At 36.7% G+C, this 24,053-nt stretch overlaps 1 protein-coding gene across 14 annotated transcripts in view; it reads right to left on the bottom strand.

Annotated features, from left to right (window-relative positions):
* The window catches only part of Tsga10 (testis specific 10), a 114,134-nt gene that overhangs the window by 75,168 nt on the left and 14,913 nt on the right, over positions 1-24,053 (bottom strand). For 10 of the 14 annotated variants that reach the window (XR_006850919.2, XR_006850918.2, XR_006850917.2 and 7 more), the window contains exons 3-6: positions 11,835-12,050; positions 6,052-6,117; positions 4,556-4,723; positions 4,018-4,173 (exon numbers count right to left, since the gene is read on the bottom strand). Coding sequence is in view for 11 of the 14 variants with exons in the window: in XM_046440333.2 (XP_046296289.1) it covers positions 4,018-4,173; positions 4,556-4,723; positions 6,052-6,117; positions 11,835-12,050 (606 nt within the window). In the remaining 3 variants the exon portion in view is untranslated. Of the gene's footprint in view, positions 1-4,017; positions 4,174-4,555; positions 4,724-6,051; positions 6,118-11,834; positions 12,051-12,690; positions 12,826-24,053 lie in introns of those variants that run through there. The other 4 variants (XM_046440338.2, XM_046440331.2, XM_046440339.2 and 1 more) reach the window with 4 other exon arrangements.

The raw sequence follows: 24,053 nt of genomic DNA on the forward strand, positions 1-24,053 counted from the left end.
AAGCCCACCAATCCTTCCCAATAGCCCACAATACTCTCTGAACATTTGTTCATGACCTCCAAGTCCCAAATCTATTGCACACCTGAAGAGGAGACTTCACTGTGTAAGTCTCCTTATCTTCTTTCTTCTTCATTGGGATCACTACCTTTTCAGTTAGTCTCCAAGTCTCAGAGAAAGATATATGGCTTTCCAATTTCCATAGCTAAGTCTTCCTTAGAAACACCAGACTTCATATTCTAAAGTGCCTTCTTATAGCTCCCTGACTGAATTATAATTATTTCCTCTCAACTTGAACAGTGTCCTCTCTACTGTCTGTCTCCCCCACCTTTAATCATGTACAAGGGTTTCTTATCTTGAAAACCTATCACTTAATCCTACTGTCCCATTTACCAGGCCATGTCTCTTTGACACCACCCCCCCCACAGTACTATCTGTACCCACTGCCAATTGTTCCTTACCACTCTTTCACCCCAGTATAACCTGTGTTCCATCCCTGTGGTACTACAGAATTTCAACTACTGAACTTACCAAATCTCATAGCCTTTTCTCAGTTCCTGTTCTTCATATTTTGGCAACATCTGACACTATTTTTAATAACCTTTCTCTTGAGATTCCTTCCTCCCTTGTGCTTGTAACAACTTCTACCCTAGTTTTTTGTCTTCCTTTTTATCTTTCAAAGTTTCCTCTTTGCCTCTTGTAGATTATGGGGGTGGGAGGATATCTGTCTAAGAAGAGCTTTCATATTTGGAGACTTAATTTACTATGCTGTGTAGAGCCTTCACATTTAGAGACTTCATTTACCATGAGGCTCAGAACTTACCTCTAAGAAGATGACTTTTAGAGCCACATATCAGCTCCTGCTCTTTCCCCTCTCCAATCCTATATTTCTTACTGACTGATGGCAGTAACTACCTGATCATATCACCATGATTTTGCTCCATCTAACAACAAAATCACAATTTTCCTCAAACCACCAATGACTTTCTTAGTTCTTCTATTATCACAATTCTGTCATTCAAAAAGAATTTCAGTTATTTTCATTTGTGGAATAAATTTGAAATCGGCATAAATCACACATAATACTGGTTTAGTGAATATTACCATAGTATCTCTGTCTCTAAAATCAAATCTTGTCAAGTCTTCCTTCATGTCTCTTATATTGGTCCCTGTATTTATTTCTACTGATGGCACCCTCACTACGTCCTTAAATGTCTTGTGCATGCACATTGTAACAGTCTTGTAAGGAGTCCACAGTGTGTGTGTGTGTGTGTGTGTGTGTGTGTGTCTCCTCTAATTCTCTTAAAAGACAAATTGTTACATAAAAATAGAAATACAGAAAGATTATGTGTAAGATAATAAAAGGTTGCCAGTAGGTTAAAACTGATTTTTGCTCATATTTCTCTTGCTTTAAAAGTAAGAAACTGCACACTGCTTTTAAAGTAAAGTACGAGTCCATAATTAGGTCTGTGGGATAGCCTCTACCATCACAGTCCAGAAGTGAGCAAATTATATAGAGTTTAAAGCCAAATATACAGCCTGCCTCCTGATTTTATAGATCTATAAGCTAGGAATGTTTTTTCTATTTAATTAATTTTTTATTGGTACATTATAATAGTACATAATAGTGGAAGACATCATGAAATATTCGTAAATTAACATAACATAATTTGGTCACTTTCATTCCCCAGTTTTCCTTTTTCTTTCTTCCTTATCCCGCTGATCTCCTGCCTCTGTTTTACCAGTGTCCCTTCTAATTTCAAGAGCAATGCCCCTTTCTCGCTTTTCTTCCCTCTCGCTTACACATATGACAGAAAATATGCAACCCTTGCTCTATTTAACAGAATAATCTCAAGTTCCATCGATTTTCCTAAAAATGACATATATACCACATTTTCTTTACCCATTCATCTGTTGATAGACACCTATCCTGGTTCTATAACTTGGCTATTGTGAATTGTGTGGCTATAAACATAGGTATGCATGTATTGCCATAGTAAGCTTACTTCAATTCTATTGAATAAATAAGGGGAAGTTGTACAGTTGGGTCATATGGTAATTCCATTCCTAGTCTTTTGAGGAACTGCCATACTGACTTCCACGTGGTTGTGCTAATTTACAATCCTATCATCAATGTATAAGTGTGAGGAGCCACTCTGAATGATTCGTACGTTCCATCCTAAAGTGAAAGGTTTTGACCAGTCACTATATTCTGCAGTGACCTGGACATTATTCTGGTCCAGAAAGTTGAGGGCATGTCTTCAGATATAGGCGACACCCCTTGGGTTGAATTATACTCACCTGTCCCTTAACCCTGCCCCTTCTGGCCTTTTTTGGATGGAACTTTCTAAGAATAGGGTCCCCCCAATAAAAGTTCATTTCCGAATGTGCTTGCTCTCTCCCCAGCCTCTCGTGACTTTCTCTTGCTGTCCCATTTGGGGAGCCTGAGGCTGATAGTGGAGAAGCCCTCCTGAAGCTTGTTTAAAGGTAAAGTGTGTCTGTGTTTTATTTGGTGTCTCTGGAAATTCACATGAGCGACCTTAAATTCAGCTGCCCACACGGGTCAAGCGCAGCATATAAGTTTTCCTCCCCACCCCGCATACTTGCCATTTTTTACTATTTGTATTCTTGATGACTGCCATACTAAAATGAAGTGAAATAAAATCTCAGTGTAGGTTTGATTTGCATTTCCCTGATAGCTAAAGATGTTAAACTTTCTTTCATATATATTCATTGGCCATTTGTTATTTCTAATAATTTTTTTACATGTTTAAATAAATGGCTGGGGAGCAAAAGAATAATTTTTCATAACAGGTAAAAATAATGTGAAATTCAAATTTCTGTGTCCGTAAAGTTTTATTATAATTTCAATTTATTCATGTATGTATCATCTACAGCTGTTTTCACCTACAACAGAGTTGAACAGTTGCAATACAGACCACAAGGCTTGAAAAGCTGAAGATATTTACTATTTGGGCCTTTCAGAAAGTTTCCAGATTCCTGCTCTAGTTCAATATTCCTTTCAAGTCTTAATGTCTCTTACTTCACTAACAAATACAATCTGCTCTAGTCTTAAGCTGACCTAGTTATCTGTTGATTTACTTCTCTTTATCGTTTGCCTCATACCATTCTTTTAGGCTGGATGTTCCTCCTTGGCCCTTTCAGGATAATAGAAGCCCCATTCATTCTCCAGGGTTGAAATTCCACATCTTACAAAGATTTTCTTGATCACCCTAACTAAAAATTCTTACTTCTTTTATTTCTTAAAACATCATCCAAACCACTTACCCTATAGTAACAACAACAAAAATAAACACTATATACTTTTATCTCCATGATTACACTGCAGGCTTATAGAAAAAATTTTTTTCTATCCTTTAGAGTAGTAACCCTAGAACTCTGCACATAGTAACTAACAGAAATTATGTTGTGATTCATAAGATTTAACAGTTTGGGGTTAAAAAAGCCATCTGATTCACAAAAGCTATGCATTTTTAAGCAACAAGACAGAGATAAACTACAATGTGATTTTACTCTCTGAAATTAAGTAAATTATACGGCAGTTCCCAAAATAAAATGTAGTATTTAACACTCAAATCCTGATCTTTTTACCTTGAAGTCACCAAATCCTATCATTATACATTTTCTTTTCTTTCTTTCTTTTTTTTTTTTTTTTAATTTTTGTGGTGCTTGGGATTCAACACTCAGGCCTCATGCATACTAGGCAAGTTTTTTATCTCTGAGCTATATCCCAACCCCTAGCCTCATTTCTTAATCCAAAATCAGACTATTTTTACACATGTATATAATCTTTTAGAGGGTATAAGTATATGTGAGTACTCATATAAAACTAGAAATATGTTACCGTTCATTAAGAATATCTTAAGAACATAATTCCCAAATATTGGTTAAATTAATTTGATTGATAGGTTTATGTACTTCATAGAACTTAAAAAATTATATACCTCTAAAAGCACGTGTTGTTACTTATAAAATTTGCTTATTTATAAATAAGTTTACCTGTTCATAAAGAAGGAAGGTCTTGTCTCTCTCAGATGTAAGAACCTTGACATTACCCTGAATTTCTGCCAAATGACGCTCATATTTTTCCAGCATGCATTTAAGTTCTTCACGATCTCTTGTTGTCTTCAAAAGCTCTACATCACAGTTTGCACCCTTCAATTATACAGAATGTGAAGTTCTTCTTTCACATACGGAACTAATAAAAAGGTGCTGCTGATGATAGTACACAATCTCTATTATACAAACATGACTATTCAATGAAATAGTGAAGAATAAATAACAAAAGTCACCTCCCTTTTACAACAGTTTCATCCCAAATTGCTCCAAATTTGTCTAATTACCTCCTAACCATCAATAAATAAAGAACCAATATTGTTGTCCACTCTGCCTTCAAAGAAACCTGTTTTTTCCCAATCTTTGTGATACAATAATTCATGCCAAATCAAAACAAAGTATTCCCAGATTAGGTAAACCAAAGAATAACAGTCAGTGTTTGAGTAACAAACTTCAAAATATTTATAAGTTTCCAACTTACCCGAGAAGATGGAGACAGGCGTCTTGGACTTTTAGATCTACTTCTGAGCATTTTTCTCAAATTCTGAGCTTCACTTTTGTAGTAATCTCTGTTTGCTTCTAAAGTCTTTACAAAGGAATCAAGTCTAGAAGGAGATTTATTTTGTGCTTTTTCAGTCTCTAAAATTATCTTGCCAAGGAGGAAAAAATTAGGTAATTATTTAAAGCTAAACTATAGCATACTTTTCTAAAGGAAAACAAATAGATCCTTAAAAATATTAAATTTGGTATTAAAAAACTGAACATTTAAAAAACTATTCATCAATAGGTTTAAAAATGCAATTAGACAGTTTTCTTTTTCACCATTACTGGATGTGCTATATTTTTATTTGACTAAAAAAATACTCCTAATTTTGAAGAAAAAATGGTAACAAAAAAGGCAGAAATACCAAGAATATCCAAAACCTAATATAAGTCTTAGAAATAAAATTAATTTGCTTCTAAAAAAAACTTTACATGCTACTCTTAACACATTAGTTTGTTCAATAATTGATCAAAGAATGAATAAATTGAGTGGATGCTGAATATTACATACTTTCAAATGCACTTCCATGAATTCTGATTTACTTTAATACATTTAGAAACATTTACAATATTTTTACCTTTTTTTATCAATACTTTCTTGGGAGAAAATTACAAACATTCTATAAAGTTTTTAAAATGTTTTAAAGGATACGATTAAAATATTTAAAAAGAGCAATTTTAATTTCATGTTGTCATATAAATCAAACATAACATTTGAGATTAAGAAACAATTTATGGCCACGCACACGCCTTAATCCCAGGCAAGAGGATTGAGAGTTCAAAGCCAGCCTCAACAAAAGCAAGGTGCTAAGCAACTCAGTGAGACCCTGTCTCTAAATAAAATACAAAATAGGGCTGGGGATGTGGCTCAGTGGTTGAGTGCCCCTGGGTTCAATTCCCAGTACTAAAAAAAAATAAAAGAAATGAAACAATTTATGGTTTAAAAATAATACCAAAGGCAATAAAAAATTTAATATGTTCATCTTATATTTTAAAAATTAAAATTTTCAGTGCCATTATGTAACATTTAAAAACAGTAAAAGTCATTAGTAAAAACTAACCAAAAGTTGTTCTAAGAAAGAAAGTAGTGATGAAATGGAGCAATGAAAAGCATTGCTCTTTCAGATGGAGATACTGCTGTGGCCCAGTAATAGGTGCCGATTTTTTTTTTTAATATTTGTTTTAGTTGTAGTTGGACACAATACCTTTATTTTATGTATTTATTTTTATGTGGTGCTGAGGATCAAACCCAGCGCCTCACACATGCTAGGTGAATGCTCTATGGCTGAGCCACAACCCCAGCCTGGGGTGCTGACTTTTGAAAAATAAAATTCTTATAGCTTACAAAAGGTATGATGTATATACAATTATTTTTGTAGGTTACTTAACTGGATAAAATGATTCCTTACATATATTTTCAAAAAGTGTACTTACAGATCTAAGCCTTTTTATTGTATCTTCTAATACTATTATATTATTTTGCTGGCAAATGAGTTCAATCTGTAAAATTAGAAATAATTCATGTTAAAGATACTTAAGCTGATTCAATTAGGAAGAGCATAAAAAACAAAAACAGGAATTCACTTAAAAACAGTGAATATTTTTTTTTGAAAAAGGTAACCCACCCCTGTATTTACCAACCTTTAACGGTAAAAGAACCTAGGATGAAACAAAGAGTTTAAATCACCTAATGTTTTATATAAAATAATAATGAGTTATATTTTACCAAATTACTCCCTATGAACTAGAACAAAATGTTACTACTAGTTATAATTCTGAATAAGAAGTCTATAAAGAATGATTAGGAAAAAAGTTTCCTCAAATTATACCATTTAGAAGATTCTGCCTTTTCCTCAAAACTACTTTAAATAGCTTAGTTCAATTCAATCCACTTAATAGATTTTGTATCACTCCTGCGACACTGAACTTATTACCAAGTCTTAAAGCACTGCCACCTATAGTCATATATGTAGCATATGTCTACACTATATGTTCATAAAGGAGAATGACCAAGTTTTTATTTAAGGCAATAAGGCTCTCTGCTGAAAGTTAGCCTATTAGTTTAATGAACATATTTTTCAATTCATCAACTTCCCCGATTTTATTCTCTAATACCATGTGTCCTAATCTTGCCTGCTCTTATGATTTGGACCTTAAATTTCCTCAAAGACTCATGTGTTGAAGGCTTATTCCCCAGCTAATGGTGCTATTGGGATGTGGTGGTGGGAATTTCAGGAGTTAAGGCCTGGTGCAGGGAAGTGGGGTCACTGGGGCATGCTCCTGAAGTATATGTAAGGATCCTGGCCCTTTCCTCTCTCTTTTCGCTTCCTGGTTGTCATGAGATGAGCAGTTTTCCTATGCCACGAACTTCTGCCATGAATATGCTACCTCACAATAGGTCCAAAAGCAACAGGTCAAATAACCATGGAATGAAATCTCTGAAACTTTAAGCCAAAATAAACAATTCCTCCTTTTAAATTTATTTTCTCAAGTATATTGTGAGCAACAAAAAGCTCACTCACATACCCCCTATATTTTAGATTTCAATTTTCTGAAACTATTGCTCTCTAATCATTTTTTGATGGACCTTTATTTTATTTATTTATGTGCAGTGCTGAGAATGAACCCTGTACCTCACCCATACCAGGCAAGTATGCTATCACTGAGCCACAACCCCACCCCTCTTCATTAATTTTTTAAAGCATTTCCACTTTATTTTATTATTTATATATGACAGCAGAATGCATTATAATATTTATTACACATATAGAGCACAATTTTTCATATATCTGGTTGTATACACAGTGTATTCACACCAATTTGTGTCTTCATACCTGTATTTTGGATAATAAGGATCATCACATTCCACCATCATTAATAACCCCATGCCCCCTCTCTCTTCCCCTCCCACCCTCTGCCCTATCTAGAGTTCGTCTGTTCTTCCCATGCTCCCTTCTCCCTATCTCACTATGAATCAGCCTCCTTATATCAAAGAAAAGTTCTCTTCTAAAATTTCTGGAAGTCTGGCAGTCAGATTTAAATTTATGAAATATTAAGAGATCCTATTATTTGGAACTTAGAGTTTGGATAAGCTTATGAATAGTTTTGAATGGATAATTTCTAATGTTTTAATTTATATTACTACATAGACAATAAAAAGACATGAGTCCAGTAAAAATAATGTGTAAAAATTCCCATTCTAAATTAAGTATAAAAAAATCAACAAAACAGAATATCTAATAGGACATTTTTCCATAAAAAATAAATTTATACACATACATCCTAAATATAGATAAGACAGGATAACATATAACCAATAACATAGAAACAAAAGAAAACAGATTGTATCTATGCCTAACAAGGTGTGACTAGAGCAGATGTTATTATCTTCATTATACTTTTGTATGTGGACTTAAATTCTTATAATAAACATGTACTACTAGTCATTTTTGTTTTTGCAGTGCTACCCAAGGCATCACCCATCCTAGGTAAGCACTGTACTGCTGAGCCACAGTCCAAGCTCATACTTGTATTATAATGATTAAAAATGTTGATTCTACTCTGAAAAATAAAATTATAACTGGCCCAAATGAAAAAATGATAACCCAGTGATTTTACTTATTTGACAATTATTCAATTATTGTCTACTAAATGCATGATACTGTGATATGTACTGAATAAAACAAACAAAAATCTCTGCCCTTGTGGAGTTTATACTCTAGCCAAAAAGAAAAAAACAAGCTGAGCACAGTGACACATGACTGTAACCCCAGCTACTTGGAAGGCTAAGACAAAAGAATCCCTTCAAGGTTAGCCTGGGCAACTTATCAAGGCCCTATGTCAAAATAAAAAATAAAAAGGGCTGGGGATATAGTTCAGTGGTAAAGCGCTGCTGGATTCAATCCCCAGGGCTAAAATAAAAGAAAGAAAAAGACTACAGTCAAAATATATGTCAGATAGTAACTGTGTCACTCAAAAAATATACAATAAGCACTCATGTATCTGTTCTAGGCACTTAACATTTAAAAAAAAAAAAGTGAAGATCCCTGCCTTGGGGCAACATTCTAGCTGGGATAAACAACTCAAAAAAAAAAAAAAAAAAACCACTTATGAATAAATTACATAGTATACTAGCAAAAGTTGGAGTCAGCATACCACACTAGATGTGGCACTACCTCCCTTGGATCACTGGCTAGGGAAGGGGTGGGCAACTGCCATACAGAACATGTCAGGCAAAATCTCTCTTGGATCACTGGCTAGGGAAGGGGTGGGCAACTGCCATATAGAACATGTCAGGCAACCCTAGGGAGATGTTCACTTAGCAACAATCAGAGGCCTCCTGCCAACAGCCAATAGCCATCTAAATAAGCCATCTTAGAAGCTAATTCTCCAAGAATAGTCAAGCCAAGACCGCATCCTGTCACTGTCTTGACAATTTCCTGAGAAACTATGAACCAGAACCACCCAGGTAAGCCACTCTTGAATTCCTGGTTCATGGAACCTAAAATATAAATGTTTGCTGTTTGAAACCATTAAGGTTTAGGAATAATTTGTTACAGAGCAATAACTAATATAATACTCAAAACATGTTAACTCTGTTGACCTTTAAAAATATGACCAAAAGTAAACTCTTCCCAGTAAATAAATTTAATACTATCTCAATTCCAGACAAACTAACAGCAGCTTTAGCCTCAGACCCTACTTCCTAGTACTTATAGCAAAATCTCCAATGCTATAGGAACCCAAACACTGTTTGTCAGCAAATTAAAAATTTTCGTTTCAAGTTCTGTCCACATATTATGCAAGGAATCTATGTCCAGTGATTATACACCTAAATAGCCCACCCAATGACGTGGGAATGGTGACAACACACTTGATGTTCATATCCCCAATGTTGGGCATGCATCTCCTAATCCCCATTCTATCTGGGACACTGATTTACTGAGGCTGGAGGGTTCCTCATTTGAGGGCATTCTACGAATTCAAAGCATCTCTTTCCATTTTGTCCTCTATTAAAATTTCCTACATCTTCCCTGCATCAACAATACTATCTCCAAAACTGCTGCCCAGGTCTTCCTTGAAAGTTCAGATAGCTTTCCAATTCTCAAACGCATCCAACATTCCAGAAATACTCTTGTCTGAGCCAGGCAAAATTTCCATTCATGAATTTAATATTTTAAGGAAATCCTAGCTCTTATATTTTAGATGTTTTCCATATTTCTTATATTTTAGATGTTTTTCCTTTTGAAAGCAGAGAATTCAGCCTGACACAATTCTTGCCCTCTCTGAAGAATACTGACCCTAAATAACCCTTTAAACTGATGACTTCTAAAAAGGGCACTCTCGTTGTGGGAATTCAGCCAATCTAGGCTTCCCTCAGTCTTGGAAATAGTGCAGTTTATTTTTAATTTAAAGAAGGAAAACAATAAAACCTCAATTTGGTAATTTTTATAATTATAGAAAGACTGAACTCAAATTTACCATTAAACTGTGAATGAAGGATAACTATTCTTAAATAAAGTAACAGGCAAATTAAAGGCTTATTATTGAGAAATGCTAAAATATACAAACTACTTTTAAATGTCCTTCATATATGTTAGCAGCATCCATTAGAAGGTAAATTATTCACAAGTTGAAGACAAACCATTCTTTTATCTACTCTTTTAAGTAGTCCTTCTAGGACTTCTTCAGGCAAGACTCTGACAGAGGTGTGTCCTTACATTAAAGTAATAAACTTTTTGTATTTAAATAGCCCACTATTAGACTTTTCATTGATTTAGTCTTATCTTTTACACAGTCTAAGAAAGAAAGATTACTGCACAAAAACTCACAAGCCTAGAGTTCATCAACCAGGTTTATATATTTCAAATTACTATAGCAACTAACACCATATTAATATGTTCAGTCTGATCATTTAATAAATTATATGCTTCATTATATGCTACAGACTCTTGGTATGTTAAAATGATATTAAGGAACAACATATATTAACAATTATGTCATTACATACACAATTTACAAATTTGGTGATAAATAAAATTCAGATAAGCACAATATCACATTTATCATTTAAAAGTTCAATAGGTTGTGTCTTGCTTCTAAGCAATTAGGCAGCAAGAGAAATGAAACTGTCTTCATTTTATAATTATGCTTAAATTCCTGGTTTCTAAATTTTATGGCAGAGTACTAAAATTTAATCGAGAAATATAATGTTTAACAAAATGCCATAAAGCTACCATAACTAAAATTATATGGTACTGGCACAGAAAAGGAAAATTAATCAAAGAGGCCACATAGTCCAGAAACACATCCACAGACATAGGATGTACTATTTAAAATGACTTTAGGGCTGGGCTTGTAGCTCAATGGTAGAGCATTTGCCTAGCACATGTAAGGCACTGTTTCTCAACACTACATACAAATATAAAAATAAAATAAAGGTATTGTGTTCATCTACAACTAAAAATTTTTTTAAAAAAACTGGTACTTTAGGGCTGGGGTTGTGGCTCAGAGGTAGAGCGCTCTTCTAGCACATGTGAGACACTGGTTTCGATCCTCAGCACCACATAAAGTAAAATAAACTATAACTAAAAGTAAATATTAAAAAAACTGTTTAAAAATGGTACTTCATATCATTGGGGAAAGAAAAAACCAATACAGCTTACTAGAACAAAATAAAATTCAAGAAACACTAAATTTTTAAAAGACCATAAAAAGGATTAAAATTTTAGAGAACTTTTTTGTAGTTCTTGGGATGACGGGAATTCCCTAAATCAAAGCCACAACTCAGAAGTCAACAAAGAATGAATTATTAAGTTTAATTGCAGAGAAATTTAAATCTGGGTAAAATCCCTTCATTAAATATGAAATAAATGTACATGAAAATGAATAGATGTAAGTAAATAGATCTACCTCTTTGTGGATTTTTCTGCAGAGAAAAGGATTGGGGAGGGAGAGCAACACTCTATTTCCAACATTCTGTTCCTGTTGTTTTGAAATTGTTATAATGACTGCATATTACTTAGAAAACTTCTTGAGCAAAAAATTTTTAAATAAAATGTGAGAAACATAATTTAGCCCTTTGTATAGATATTTAAATATAACGTCAAATCTAAAAAGCCTCCAATTAATATGAGAATGTCATTTTTTCCATTATATTTAATAATTACATGTCTAAAAGAGAATTAAGACCCCAACCGTGGTAAATCTAGTAGTACCTTTGCTCCTTCAAGTTCCTTGTCGGCAGTATCCACCACTAAATTTTTCTCTTTTTCTAGTTGCTCTGCTAGTTGGTCAATTTTAATCAATTCTTTACAAAGATGCTCATTGTGGTTGGTTAAATCGTTTACTTGACTGCTTACCACTTCCTTACTATGCAAGAGTTTCCTAACGCATTCTTCCAAGCCATGATTTGTCTGTTTGAGGTCTTCAATCTGTTATAATTAGAAAGAAAATAATCACATTAAAAATTTTATTTAGCTTCCTTCTGAGGACAGAAACTAGGTGAGTGTAATCAGAAAGGGAGATTTGCTTCCCGGGTAAAGAGATTTAACTGTATAACTCTTTGTATCATACAAATATATTACCTACTTGAAAAAAGTATTGAGTGAAAATTTAAAAAATTTAGCCATTTATTTATTGTAATGCTGGAGATCAAACCCAGGGCCCTTATCCATGCTAGGCAAGGGTTTTAACAGTCACATCTTCAGACCAAATTTTTTTAAAAATGTAAGCTATATCTTTTTCTTATCTTTGTATTTATTTACTATTTTTACAGTCCTGGGGCTAGAACCCAGGGCCTTGTGCATGCCTACCACTGATCTACATTCCCAGCCCTAACCTATGTCTTTTAAGACAACTTCCAGTTCATTAAAGAAAGGACTTGAACACGATTCATGTTTAACAAACCACTCAAAAAAAAGAGCCAATTATTTAAACGTATAATAAAGAAACCACAGTCTTAAAACTAATGTAAATAAATATCATTAAGAGTTCTTTGGAATTAAATTTCTAGTTACTGTTAACAAAATATGTTACCTTTTTAGAAAAGTCCCTTTGAACATAGTAACTTACTTGACTAAGCTAAATACCAAATCAATCAAGTGTTTGCTGACTACTATGGAGGACCACAGCTTTCCTTCCCAGCCCACTATCAAACCATCAATGGTGAAGAAAAGGGGCTTTTCTATCACGAAGGTATCCAAATGCCTTTAAAGGAAAAAAAAATATATTAGATCCACTGAACAATTATATCAGAAATTATGCCATCTATTCCAAAAATACTAAAATAGATTAGATGCCTTCCCTCAGAGAATTTTTGTTTACTGAAGAAAATATGTTAAGTTCAATAACAGAAACATCTATGAGACAAAATAGTGGCACAAATACTTTTCCAAAGTATTTGTCCCTTGCATATTTAACAATTTTTTTCCCCTGAGGTACTGCCGATTGAATCTAGGGACTCTCCCATGCTTAGGCAAGTATCCTACCACTGAACTACATGCCCACCTTTTTTTTTAATATTTATTTTTTAGTTGTACACAATATCTTTATTTTGTTTATTTACTTTTATGTGGTGTTGAGGTTTGAACCCAGGGCCTCGCACATACTAGGCGAGCGCTCTACTGCTGAACCACAACCCCAGCCCCCATGCCCGCCTTTTTATATTTTTATTTTGAGACAGGATCTTTCTTGCTAAGTTGCCAGGCTCATCTCGAACTTGTGCTCCTCCTGCCTCAACCTCCCAAGTAGATGGAATTATAGGCATGTGCCACTGCACCCAGCTCTTTAACAGTCAATTATTGAGCACCTACTATTTTCAAGACACAGAGTTGGTGTCCTGTAGAAGATGTAAAAACACAAAAACAAACAAATCAGAAGAAATAGTCTAAGTCTTTGAGGAGTATCTAACATTGTTAAATCTCCAATCTCTTAATTCTAACATTAGTCTTGCCCTAACCTTAACCTTCTCAAATAAGTAGAGAGAGATCTTCTTTCAGATCCTAAACAACAAAGTTTACTTTAAAAATGTAAACTTTGCAATTTGTCCCTATATATCAAGAATATCCTCCAGGTCATGAATTATTTTTAATGATATATCCTAGTATCAACTATTTCACCCCACTAATACACACCAAGAAGCATAAAAAGTCATTCTTTTACTCCAACCCTTGCTTTGGCATTCTGTAAGGCACACTAATTTATGAGATTCTGAGGTAAAGAGTTTAAATTATCAAAAATGTGAAACAAAAAAAATTAAGAATTTTTAGAAAATAAGAAGGGAAAATGAAGAAAAAAGGCTGTTTACTTAGTTCAAACTCTTATCACAGCTGGCCTGAGCCTGAGCCACCTATTCTCTTCTCTTATGGCCTGCTACCATATAATAAAAATTCTTTGAAAACACAATTTTGGAGTAATTACTGTAACCTTATGATGACTAATCACACTGAGAGCAAAAGAAAAACGCCATTTAAAACCCCAGCCCTACTCACCTGTCCAGCTCAAATTTCCCATCATCTCCAACGTATATACAGTGAAACTCCAGATACACTATAAGAAATAATCTCACTGAACTCACTTTAAAATATATTTTAGGAAAGTAACTGAAATGTTACCCACTCTATATCACAGAATACTCTTTAAGAGAATTCTCAGGGAAAAACTCCACTTAGTCCTCAATTTCAGGAAAATATATTCCTCTTTTGGGGTCCCTAATATCTATGGACTATTTAATTACTATTTCCTTGTTTGTCTTTGCCTCACAGAACTTCAAAGCCAAATCTATAGCCCACCTGAAGCAAAATTTGTACAGAATCCATGTGTAGAAGTCTATTCATAGTTCTCAACTCAAGCTTTTACTGTTTCATTATTTTCTCCTATCTATATTATCTCCACTATTTTCATCATCAGTTTTTGTTATTTTTTCACAAACTATAGGATGTGGGGTAAACAAATTTCAATTTATCTATCTACATGAATTTTCTTTGTGCTGTAAACTATGCTACATTTCTCAGCAAGAAGGATGTGCAAAATATATGGTTAACCTCCCACTACACCAGCAGAGGTTAAATGCTTCTCCTTTTCCATAGATGCTCCAATGAAGCCTCTCATTCAGCTTTATCTCAGTATTTTATAAGATGTATCAAAATCATTTATTTCCCTGTCCCTTCCACTAAATTCTAAGCAACATAAAGGATTCTATCATTCATTTCTGTATCATACATTATGTGTTTCAAACATAATACTTAAATGATTGTTAAATGAGTAAATAAAACAAATAAATTATCAATAAACAAATGAAGGCTGGAGGTGTAGTTCGGTGGTAGAGTACTTGTCTAGCATGCGTGAGGCCCTTTCAAGACACAAGCACTTCAGAAGAGGCAGCATATAGTAGTAGGAAGGATGTGGACTTTGGCAATTAAGAATGAAATTCTCTGTTTTCACTCATGTAACCTTGAGCAATTTCCATATTTTAATGAACCTAAGGGATGCATCTGACTTCAGAGAAAAATAAATAGGAGCCTCTTCAGCTTCATCTGTTAAATGGAGAGGATCCCTGCAATTTGCAGGGTTGTTATGAAAGTTCAAATAAAATTTCTGAAAGACTACATGAACTCAACAGTAGTTTTTTTTTTTTTTTTTTTAAAGAAAGAGTGGGAGGGAGGGAGGGAGGGAGGGAGAGAGAGAGAGAGAGAGAGAATTTTTTTAATATTTATTTTTTAGTTCTCGGTGGACACAACATCTTTGTATGTGGTGCTGAGGATCGAACCCGGGCCGCACGCATGCCAGGCGAACGCGCTACCACTTGAGCCACATCCCCAGCTCCTCAACAGTAGTTTTATACAAATTTTTTTTTTTAAAGCTGTGTGTGGTAGTGTATACCTATGGTCCCAAAATTGTGGAAGGCTGAAGCAGATGGATAGCTTGAGCAAAGGAGTGCAAAACCAGCCTCAGCAACATAGTAAGACTGTCTCAAAAACCAAAATAAAAATCTTATTTTTGAATTAAATAAAGATTCATAGGAAAGTTGGAGAAGTAATACAGAGAAGTCTCTTCTGCCCTTCATCCAGTTTTCCCCAATAACTGCAATTTAATTACAGTTAAATTAAACCCAGAGATTTGACATTGACACAGTATGTTCAAATTGTTCTACCCCATTTCCCACATGTATAAATTACTCCAGATATAGAGCTATTCCATCACTGCAGGATCCCCCTCCTGCCACCTCTTTATATTTACATCTTTTTCCTCCTCATCTTTAACTCTTGGCAACCAGTAATCCATGTAACTTCATCATTTTAAGAATGTTATATAAAATCATACAGGCTGAGTATGTAATTTTGTTTACTCAGCACAAAGCCCAAGAATCATTTCACTATTGTGAATCAATAGTTTGTTTTTGTTTATAGTGAAGTAATCCCATAGTATGGATCTTTTAGCAAGGACTGCTAAAAGAAAACTGTTTTTTCCTGACTGGGGCTAGAACAAATAAAGCTGCTGTGAACAACTACGTATACTTTTGTTGTTGATGTTGTTTTGTTTTGTTTTTGGTACTGAGGAATGAACTCAGGGACATCCAATCACTGAGCCACTTCCCCAGCTCTATCTTGTATTTTATTTAGAGAAAGGGTCTCAGTGACTTGCTTAGCACCTTGCTTTTGCTGAGGCTGGCTCTGAACTCATGATCCCCTTACTACAGCCTGCAGAGCAGCTGGGATTACAGGAATGCACCACCACGCCTTGTCCATATAGGTTTTGAATAGTAAGTTTTCACTTCTCTGCTCAGAAGTAAAATCACTGGGTTATTTGGTAACTGTATGTCTCATCTTATTAAAAATAGTCCCAAACAATTTTCCAGAATCTTTGTACCATTTCATATTCCCAACAGGAATGTATGAATAATCCAATTTCTCCTATCCTAGCTGCACTGATTGCTGCATTGATTTTTGCATAAGGTATGAGATTTAGGTAGAAGTTTACTTTTTCTCAGAGATATCCAGTTGCTCTAGCATCACTTGTTGCAAAGACTATTTCTTCCATTGACCTCAGTCTGCATGTTTTTTTAAAATCATCCTGATTCTCTATTCTGTATCATTTATCTATGATCTCTCAACACTGCCTTGATTATTGTAGCTACATTATAAATATTGAAATTAGGAAGAGTGACTCCAGTTTAATCTTCTTCGAAAGTGTTTTAGTGGAAATTTGTTTGTTTGTTTTTTTTTTTTTTAATTTTTTTTTATTGTTGGTTGTTCAAAACATTACATAGTTCTTGATATATCATCTTTCACACTTTGCTTCAAGTGGGTTATGAACTCCCATTTTTAGCCCATATACAGATTGCAGAATCACATCAATTACACATCCATTGATTTACATATTGCCATACTAGTGACTGTCATGTTCTGCTACCTTTCCTATCCTCTACTATCCCCCCTCCCCTCCCCTCCCCCCCTTCTCTCTCTACCCCCTCTATTGACCTTCATTTCTCCCCCTTGTATTATTTTTCCCTTTCCCCTCATTTCCTCTTGTATGTTCTTTTGTATAACCCTGAGGGTCTCCTTCCATTTCCATGCAATTTCCCTTTTCTCTCCCTTTCCCTCCCACCTCTCATCTCTGTTTAATGTTAATCTTCTTCTCATGCTCTTCGTCCCTACTCTGTTCTTAGTTACTCTCCTTATATCAAAGGAGACATTTGGCATTTGCTTTTTAGGGATTGGCTAGCTTCACTTAGCATAATCTGCTCTAGTGCCATCCATTTCCCTGCAAATTCTATGATTTTGTCATTTTTTAATGCAGAGTAATACTCCATTGTGTATAAATGCCACATTTTTTTAATCCATTCGTCTATTGAAGGGCATCTGGGTTGGTTCCAAAGTCTTGCTATTGTGAATTGAGCTGCTATGAACATCGATGTAGCAGTGTCCCTGTAGCATGCTCTTTTTAGGTCTTTAGGGAATAGACCAAGAAGGGGAATAGCTGGGTCAAATGGTGGCTCCATTCCCAGCTTTCCAAGAAATCTCCATACTGCTTTCCAAATTGGCTGCACCAATTTGCAGTCCCACCAGCAATGTACAAGTGTACCCTTTTCCCCACATCCTCGCCAGCACTTGTTGTTGTTTGACTTCATAATGGCTGCCAATCTTACTGGAGTGAGATGGTATCTTAGGGTGGTTTTGATTTGCATTTCTCTGACTGCTAGAGATGGTGAGCATTTTTTCATGTACTTGTTGATTGATTGTATGTCCTCCTCTGAGAAGTGTCTGTTCAGGTCCTTGGCCCATTTGTTGATTGGGTTGTTTGTTCTCTTATTGTCTAATTTTTTGAGTTCTTTGTATACTCTGGATATTAGGGCTCTGTCTGAAGTGTGAGGAGTAAAGATTTGTTCCCAGGATGTAGGCTCTCTATTTACCTCTCTTATTGTTTCTTTAGCTGAGAAAAAACTTTTTAGTTTGAGTAAGTCCCATTTGTTGATTCTAGTTGTTAACTTTTGTGCTATGGGTGTCCTATTGAGGAATTTGGAGCCCGACCCCACAGTATGTAGATCGTAGCCAACTTTTTCTTCTATCAGACGGCGTGTATCTGATTTGATATTAAGCTCCTTGATCCATTTTGAATTAACTTTTGTGCATGGCGAGAGAAAGGGATTCAGTTTCATTTTGTTGCATATGGATTTCCAGTTTTCCCAGCACCATTTGTTGAAGATGCTATCCTTCCTCCATTGCATGCTTTTAGCCCCTTTATCAAATATAAGATAGTTGTAGTTTTGTGGATTGGTTTCTGTGTCCTCTATTCTGTACCATTGGTCCACCCGCCTGTTTTGGTACCAGTACCATGCTGTTTTTGTTACTATTGCTCTGTAGTATAGTTTGAAGTCTGGTATCGCTATACCGCCTGATTCACACTTCCTGCTTAGCATTGTTTTTGCTATTCTAGGTCTTTTATTTTTCCATATGAATTTCATGATTGCTTTCTCTATTTCTACAAGAAATGCCATTGGGATTTTGATTGGCATTGCATTAAACCTATAGAGAACTTTTGGTAATATCGCCATTTTGATGATGTTAGTTCTGCCTATCCATGAACAGGGTATATTTTTCCATCTTCTAAGATCTTCTTCTATTTCTCTCTTTAGGGTTCTGTAGTTTTCATTGTATAAGTCTTTCACCTCTTTTGTTAGGTTGATTCCCAAGTATTTTATTTTTTTTGAAGATATTGTGAATGGAGTGGTTGTCCTCATTTCCATTTCAGAGGATTTGTCGCTGATATACAGGAATGCCTTTGATTTATGCGTGTTGATTTTATATCCTGCCACTTTGCTGAATTCATTTATTAGCTCTAATAGTTTCTTTGTAGAGCCTTTTGGGTCTGCTAGGTATAGAATCATATCATCTGCAAATAGTGATAATTTAAGTTCTTCTTTTCCTATTTTTATGCCTTTAATTTCTTTCGTCTGTCTAATTGCTGTGGCCAGTGTTTCGAGAACTATGTTGAACAGAAGTGGTGAGAGAGGGCATCCCTGTCTTGTTCCAGGTTTTAGAGGGAATGCCTTCAATTTTTCTCCATTCAGAATGATGCTAGCCTGAGGCTTAGCATAGATTGCTTTTACAATATTGAGGTATGTTCCTGTTATCCCTAGTTTTTCTAGAGTTTTGAACATAAAGGGATGCTGTACTTTGTCGAATGCTTTTTCCGCATCTATCGAGATGATCATATGGTTCTTATTTTTAAGTCTATTGATGTGGTGAATAACATTTATTGATTTCCGTATATTGAACCAGCCTTGCATCCCAGGGATGAATCCTACTTGATCATGGTGCACAATTTTTTTGATATGTTTTTGTATCCGATTCGCCAGAATTTTATTGAGGATTTTTGCATCTAGGTTCATTAGAGATATTGGTCTGAAGTTTTCTTTCTTTGAAGTGTCTTTGTCTGGTTTAGGTATCAGGGTGATGTTGGCCTCGTAGAATGAATTTGGAAGTTCTCCCTCTTTTTCTATTTCCTGAAGTAGCTTGAAAAGTATTGGTATTAGTTCCTCTTTAAAGGTTTTGTAAAATTCTGCGGTATACCCATCCGGTCCTGGGCTTTTCTTAGTTGGTAGTCTTTTGATGGTTTCTTCTATTTCCTCAATTGATATTGGTCTGTTTAGGTTGTCTATATCCTCCTGACTCAATCTGGGCAGATCATATGACTTCAGAAATTTATCGATGCCTTCACTATCTTCTAATTTATTGGAGTATAAGGATTCAAAATAATTTTTGATTATCTTCTGTATTTCTGAAGTGTCTGTTGTGATATTGCCTTTTTCATCCCGTATGCTAGTAATTTGAGTTCTCTCTCTTCTTCTCTTCGCTAGCATTGCTAAGGGTCTGTCGATTTTGTTTATTTTTTCAAAGAACCAACTTTTAGTTTTGTCAATTTTTTCAATTGTTTCCTTTGTTTCGATTTCATTAATTTCAGCTCTGATTTTAATTATTTCTTGCCTTCTACTTCTTTTGCTGTTGTTTTGCTCTTCTTTTTCTAGGATTTTGAGATGAAGCATGAGATCATTTATTTGTTGGTTTTTTCTTTTTTTAAGGAATGAACTCCAAGCAATGAATTTTCCTCTTAGAACTGCTTTCAATGTGTCCCACAGAATCCGATATGTTGTGTCTGTGTTTTCATTAATCTCTAAGAATTTTTTAATTTCCTCCTTGATGTCTTCTATAACCCATTGATCATTCAGTAACCTATTGTTCATTCTCCAAGTGATGTATGCTTTTTCCTTCCTTCTTTTATCGTTGATTTTCAGTTTCATTCCATTATGATCAGATAGGATGCATGGTATTATCTCTACTCCTTTATATTGTCTAAGCGTTGCCCTGTGACATAATATATGATCTATTTTTGAGAAGGATCCATGTGCTGCTGAGAAAAAAGTGTAACTGCTTGATGTTGGGTGGTATATTCTATATATGTCAATTAAGTCTAGGTTATTAATTGTGTTATTGAGTTCTATAGTTTCCTTATTCAACTTTTGTTTGGAAGATCTGTCCAGTGGCGAGAGAGGTGTGTTGAAGTCTCCCATGATTATTGTATGGTGGTCTATTAGACTCTTGAACTTGAGAAGAGTTTGTTTGATGAACATAGCTGCACCATTGTTTGGGGCATATATATTTATGATTGTTATGTCTTGTTGGTGTATGTTTCCCTTAAGCAGTATGTAGTGTCCCTCTTTATCCCTTTTGATTAACTTTGGCTTGAAATCTATTTTATTTGATATGAGTATGGACACTCCTGCTTTTTTCCGAAGTCCATATGAGTGATATGATTTTTCCCAACCTTTCACCTTCAGCCTATGTATGTCTTTTCCTATCAAATGCGTCTCCTGTAGGCAGCATATTGTTGGGTCTTGTTTTGTGATCCATTCTACTAGCCTGTGTCTCTTAATTGGTGAGTTTAAGCCATTAACATTTAGGGTTATTATTGAGATATGGGTTGTTGTTCCAGCCATATTTGTTTATTTATGTTACTAAACATGGTTTGTTTTCCTCTTTGATTATTCCCCCCCCCCTTTACTGTCCTACCTCCCACTGTTGGTTTTCATTGTTATTTTCCATTTCCTCTTCCTGTAATGTTTTGCTGAGGATGTTTTGAAGAGATGGTTTTCTAGCTGCATATTCTTTTAACTTTTGTTTGTCGTGGAAGGTTTTAATTTCATCTTCCATCCTGAAGCTTAATTTCGCTGGATACACAATTCTTGGTTGGAACCCATTTTCTTTCAGTGTTTGAAATATGTTATTCCAGGATCTTCTAGCTTTCAGAGTCTGTGTTGAAAGATCAGCTGTTATCCTGATTGGCTTGCCCCTAAATGTAATCTGCTTCCTTTCTCTTGTAGCTTTTAAAATTCTCTCCTTATTCTGTATGTTGGGCATCTTCATTATAATGTGTCTAGGTGTGGATCTCTTATAATTTTGCACATTCGGTGTCCTGTAGGCTTCTAGAATTTGGGATTCTGTCTCATTCTTCAAGTCTGGGAAGTTTTCTCGTATTATTTCATTGAATAAATTGCTCATTCCTTTGGTATGGAGTTCTATACCTTCCTGTATCCCAATGACTCTTAAGTTTGGTCTCTTAATGTTATCCCATATTTCTTGGATGTTCTGCTCATGGTTTCTTAACAGTCTTGCTGAGCTGTCTATGTTCTTTTCAAGTTGAAATACTTTGTCTTCATTGTCTGATGTTCTATCTTCTAAGTGTTCTACTCTGCTGGTAGTACTCTCAATTGAGTTTTTAAGTTGGTTTATTGCTTCCTGCATTTCTAGGATTTCTGTTTGTTTGTTTTTTATAACCTCTATCTCCCTGTATAGTTGATCCTTTGCTTCCTGGATTTGTTTGTGTAATTCCTTGTCGAAGTGATCTTTCATTGTCTGATTTTGCTGTCTAATTTCTTCCTTGATACTCCAGATCATCTGAAGCATATATATCCTGAATTCTTTATCTGACATTCCATCTGCTGCAGCTGTTACCTCTTCTAAAGTTGAGCTGACCTGCATTGCTTGTAGTCCTTTCTTTCCTTGTCTTTTCATACTGCTTGCGTTTCTTTCTTCTTGGTGAAACTGTTGTGTTTTTGAAATTTTTTCCCCCCCTATATATTTATATTGCTCTTGTATAGTTGAAAATTCTCCCTTGCAGGTGCGGGCAGGGGCTCTGCTCTGCCCCTCCTCCAATTGGTGTGAGGTGTCTACCACGCCCGCGGACCCCTGGGCCTGATCCGCTGTTCTGTCGCAGGTCTGCCTACCTTGCAGGTGGGGGCGAAGGCTCTGCCCTGCCCCTCCTACCACGCCCGGGGACCACTAGGCCTGATCTGCAGGTTGGTCGCAGGTCTGCCCACCTTGTGGGCAAGGGTGTCAGTTCCGCTCCGCCCCCACTCCAATTGGGGTCACTTGACCACCACACAGGCGAGCCGCTGGGCCTGATCTGGGCGCGGGCTAAGGCTCTGCTCTGCCCCTACTCCAGTTGGGGTGAAGTGTGTACCACGCTGGCAGGCCGCTGGGCCTGATCCACAGGTCTGTCGCAGGTCTGCTTACCTTGCCAGCGCGGGCGGTGGCTCTGCCCTGCCCCTCTTACCACGCCTGCAGACCGCTGGGCCTGATCTGCAGGTTGGTCGCAGGTCTTCCTACCTTGCGGGCGCGGGCGGCGGCCCCTCTCCTCGCCTCTGGCTCGACGACAAAGCGAGAGAGACTCGGGTATCTGTGACTCACCCTCCCTACCAGGGGACCAACTGTTTCCGTCGCCGCTGGCACCGATGAAGTTTTCTCCTCGGCCGCTCTCCGATGACATCAGATCTCTGCCATGCTGGCATCCCCTGTTCTATGGCTGAATCCCATTTTATTCTCTTCCAATAGGCGGAGCTGTGCCCTCTGAGCTGAGCTTCTGCCCTCTATGTGCTGACAGAAATCCCTGTACGGTGGCTCCTGGGAGTCTCTCAATCCTGTTAGTCCAGAGCCCTTTCACTTATCCGGCCCCTCCCCCTGTTCCTCCTCCCAGCCAGCCAGCCAGGTCCTGTTCACCAGACGGTTCCCCAAGGATCTGATTACACTTGCAGCCCCACCGCGTGTCCTATATCCCGAAAGATGAACACCCTCTCTGTCATTCAATTAAGCCCCAGTGCTGTGGTGGGGTGATCTGGGAACCAACAGTTAAATTTTTCAGGACCCCTTTGGTGGGCACACCCCCAGAAACTGGCGGCTAAGATCTTGGGTGTCGCCGCTGGTGTTAAGGGGAGGTGGGGATCTGGAATCCCCTCTGCTTCCCTACAGACACGCCCCCGGTGGTTTCCTGGCTGCTTGTATCTGGAGGGGGTGGGAGTCACACACCTGCTAATGTGGATTCCGCTGGGAAGGAATTCTGTCGGCGGAACTCTGGTGATGTCACCACTCTGCTATGGCGGGCCCCAGGCTCCTTGCCAGATTGTCCGAAGGGAGGGGTGGGACTGGTCTGTCTCTGGTTGGTTTCAGCTCCCGGTTTGCTATTTCATGAAGGCTTGGCGAGAGACCTCTTCCTAGAGTCCCTGCACCGCTCCTGCGGCGCTGCGCCTCGGGGGCTATCCGCCCTGACGCGGGGGCCGCGTGCAGGCAGCCGACAGTCGCCGAGTCGCGCGGGCAGCGGCTGGCGGGTCTGGACCTCTGCGCTGCGTGGCGGAGATTCACTCGTCTAGCGCAGACTGTCACCTCCAAAAATCCTTCCAATTCCCGGCCGGTCTCTCTTTAGTGGAATTTTGCTAGGAGTTTCTCAGCAGGTCATATCTAATCGTATCCATGCGTCTCTCTGACCCCTTTGTTGAGGAGGTACTGAAAGCGCTGCCTCCCCTCTCGCCGCCATCACATGCTTCTTTTAGTGGAAATTTGGATGGTAATTATATTAAACCTATATATCAATTTGGAAAGAACTGA

Source organism: Marmota monax, unplaced genomic scaffold (genome assembly GCF_021218885.2).
Source record: "Marmota monax isolate L192 unplaced genomic scaffold, Marmota_monax_Labrador192_F-V1.1 WCK01_AAM20220418_F8-fsc00210, whole genome shotgun sequence".
Classification (NCBI taxonomy): Eukaryota; Metazoa; Chordata; class Mammalia; order Rodentia; family Sciuridae; genus Marmota; species Marmota monax.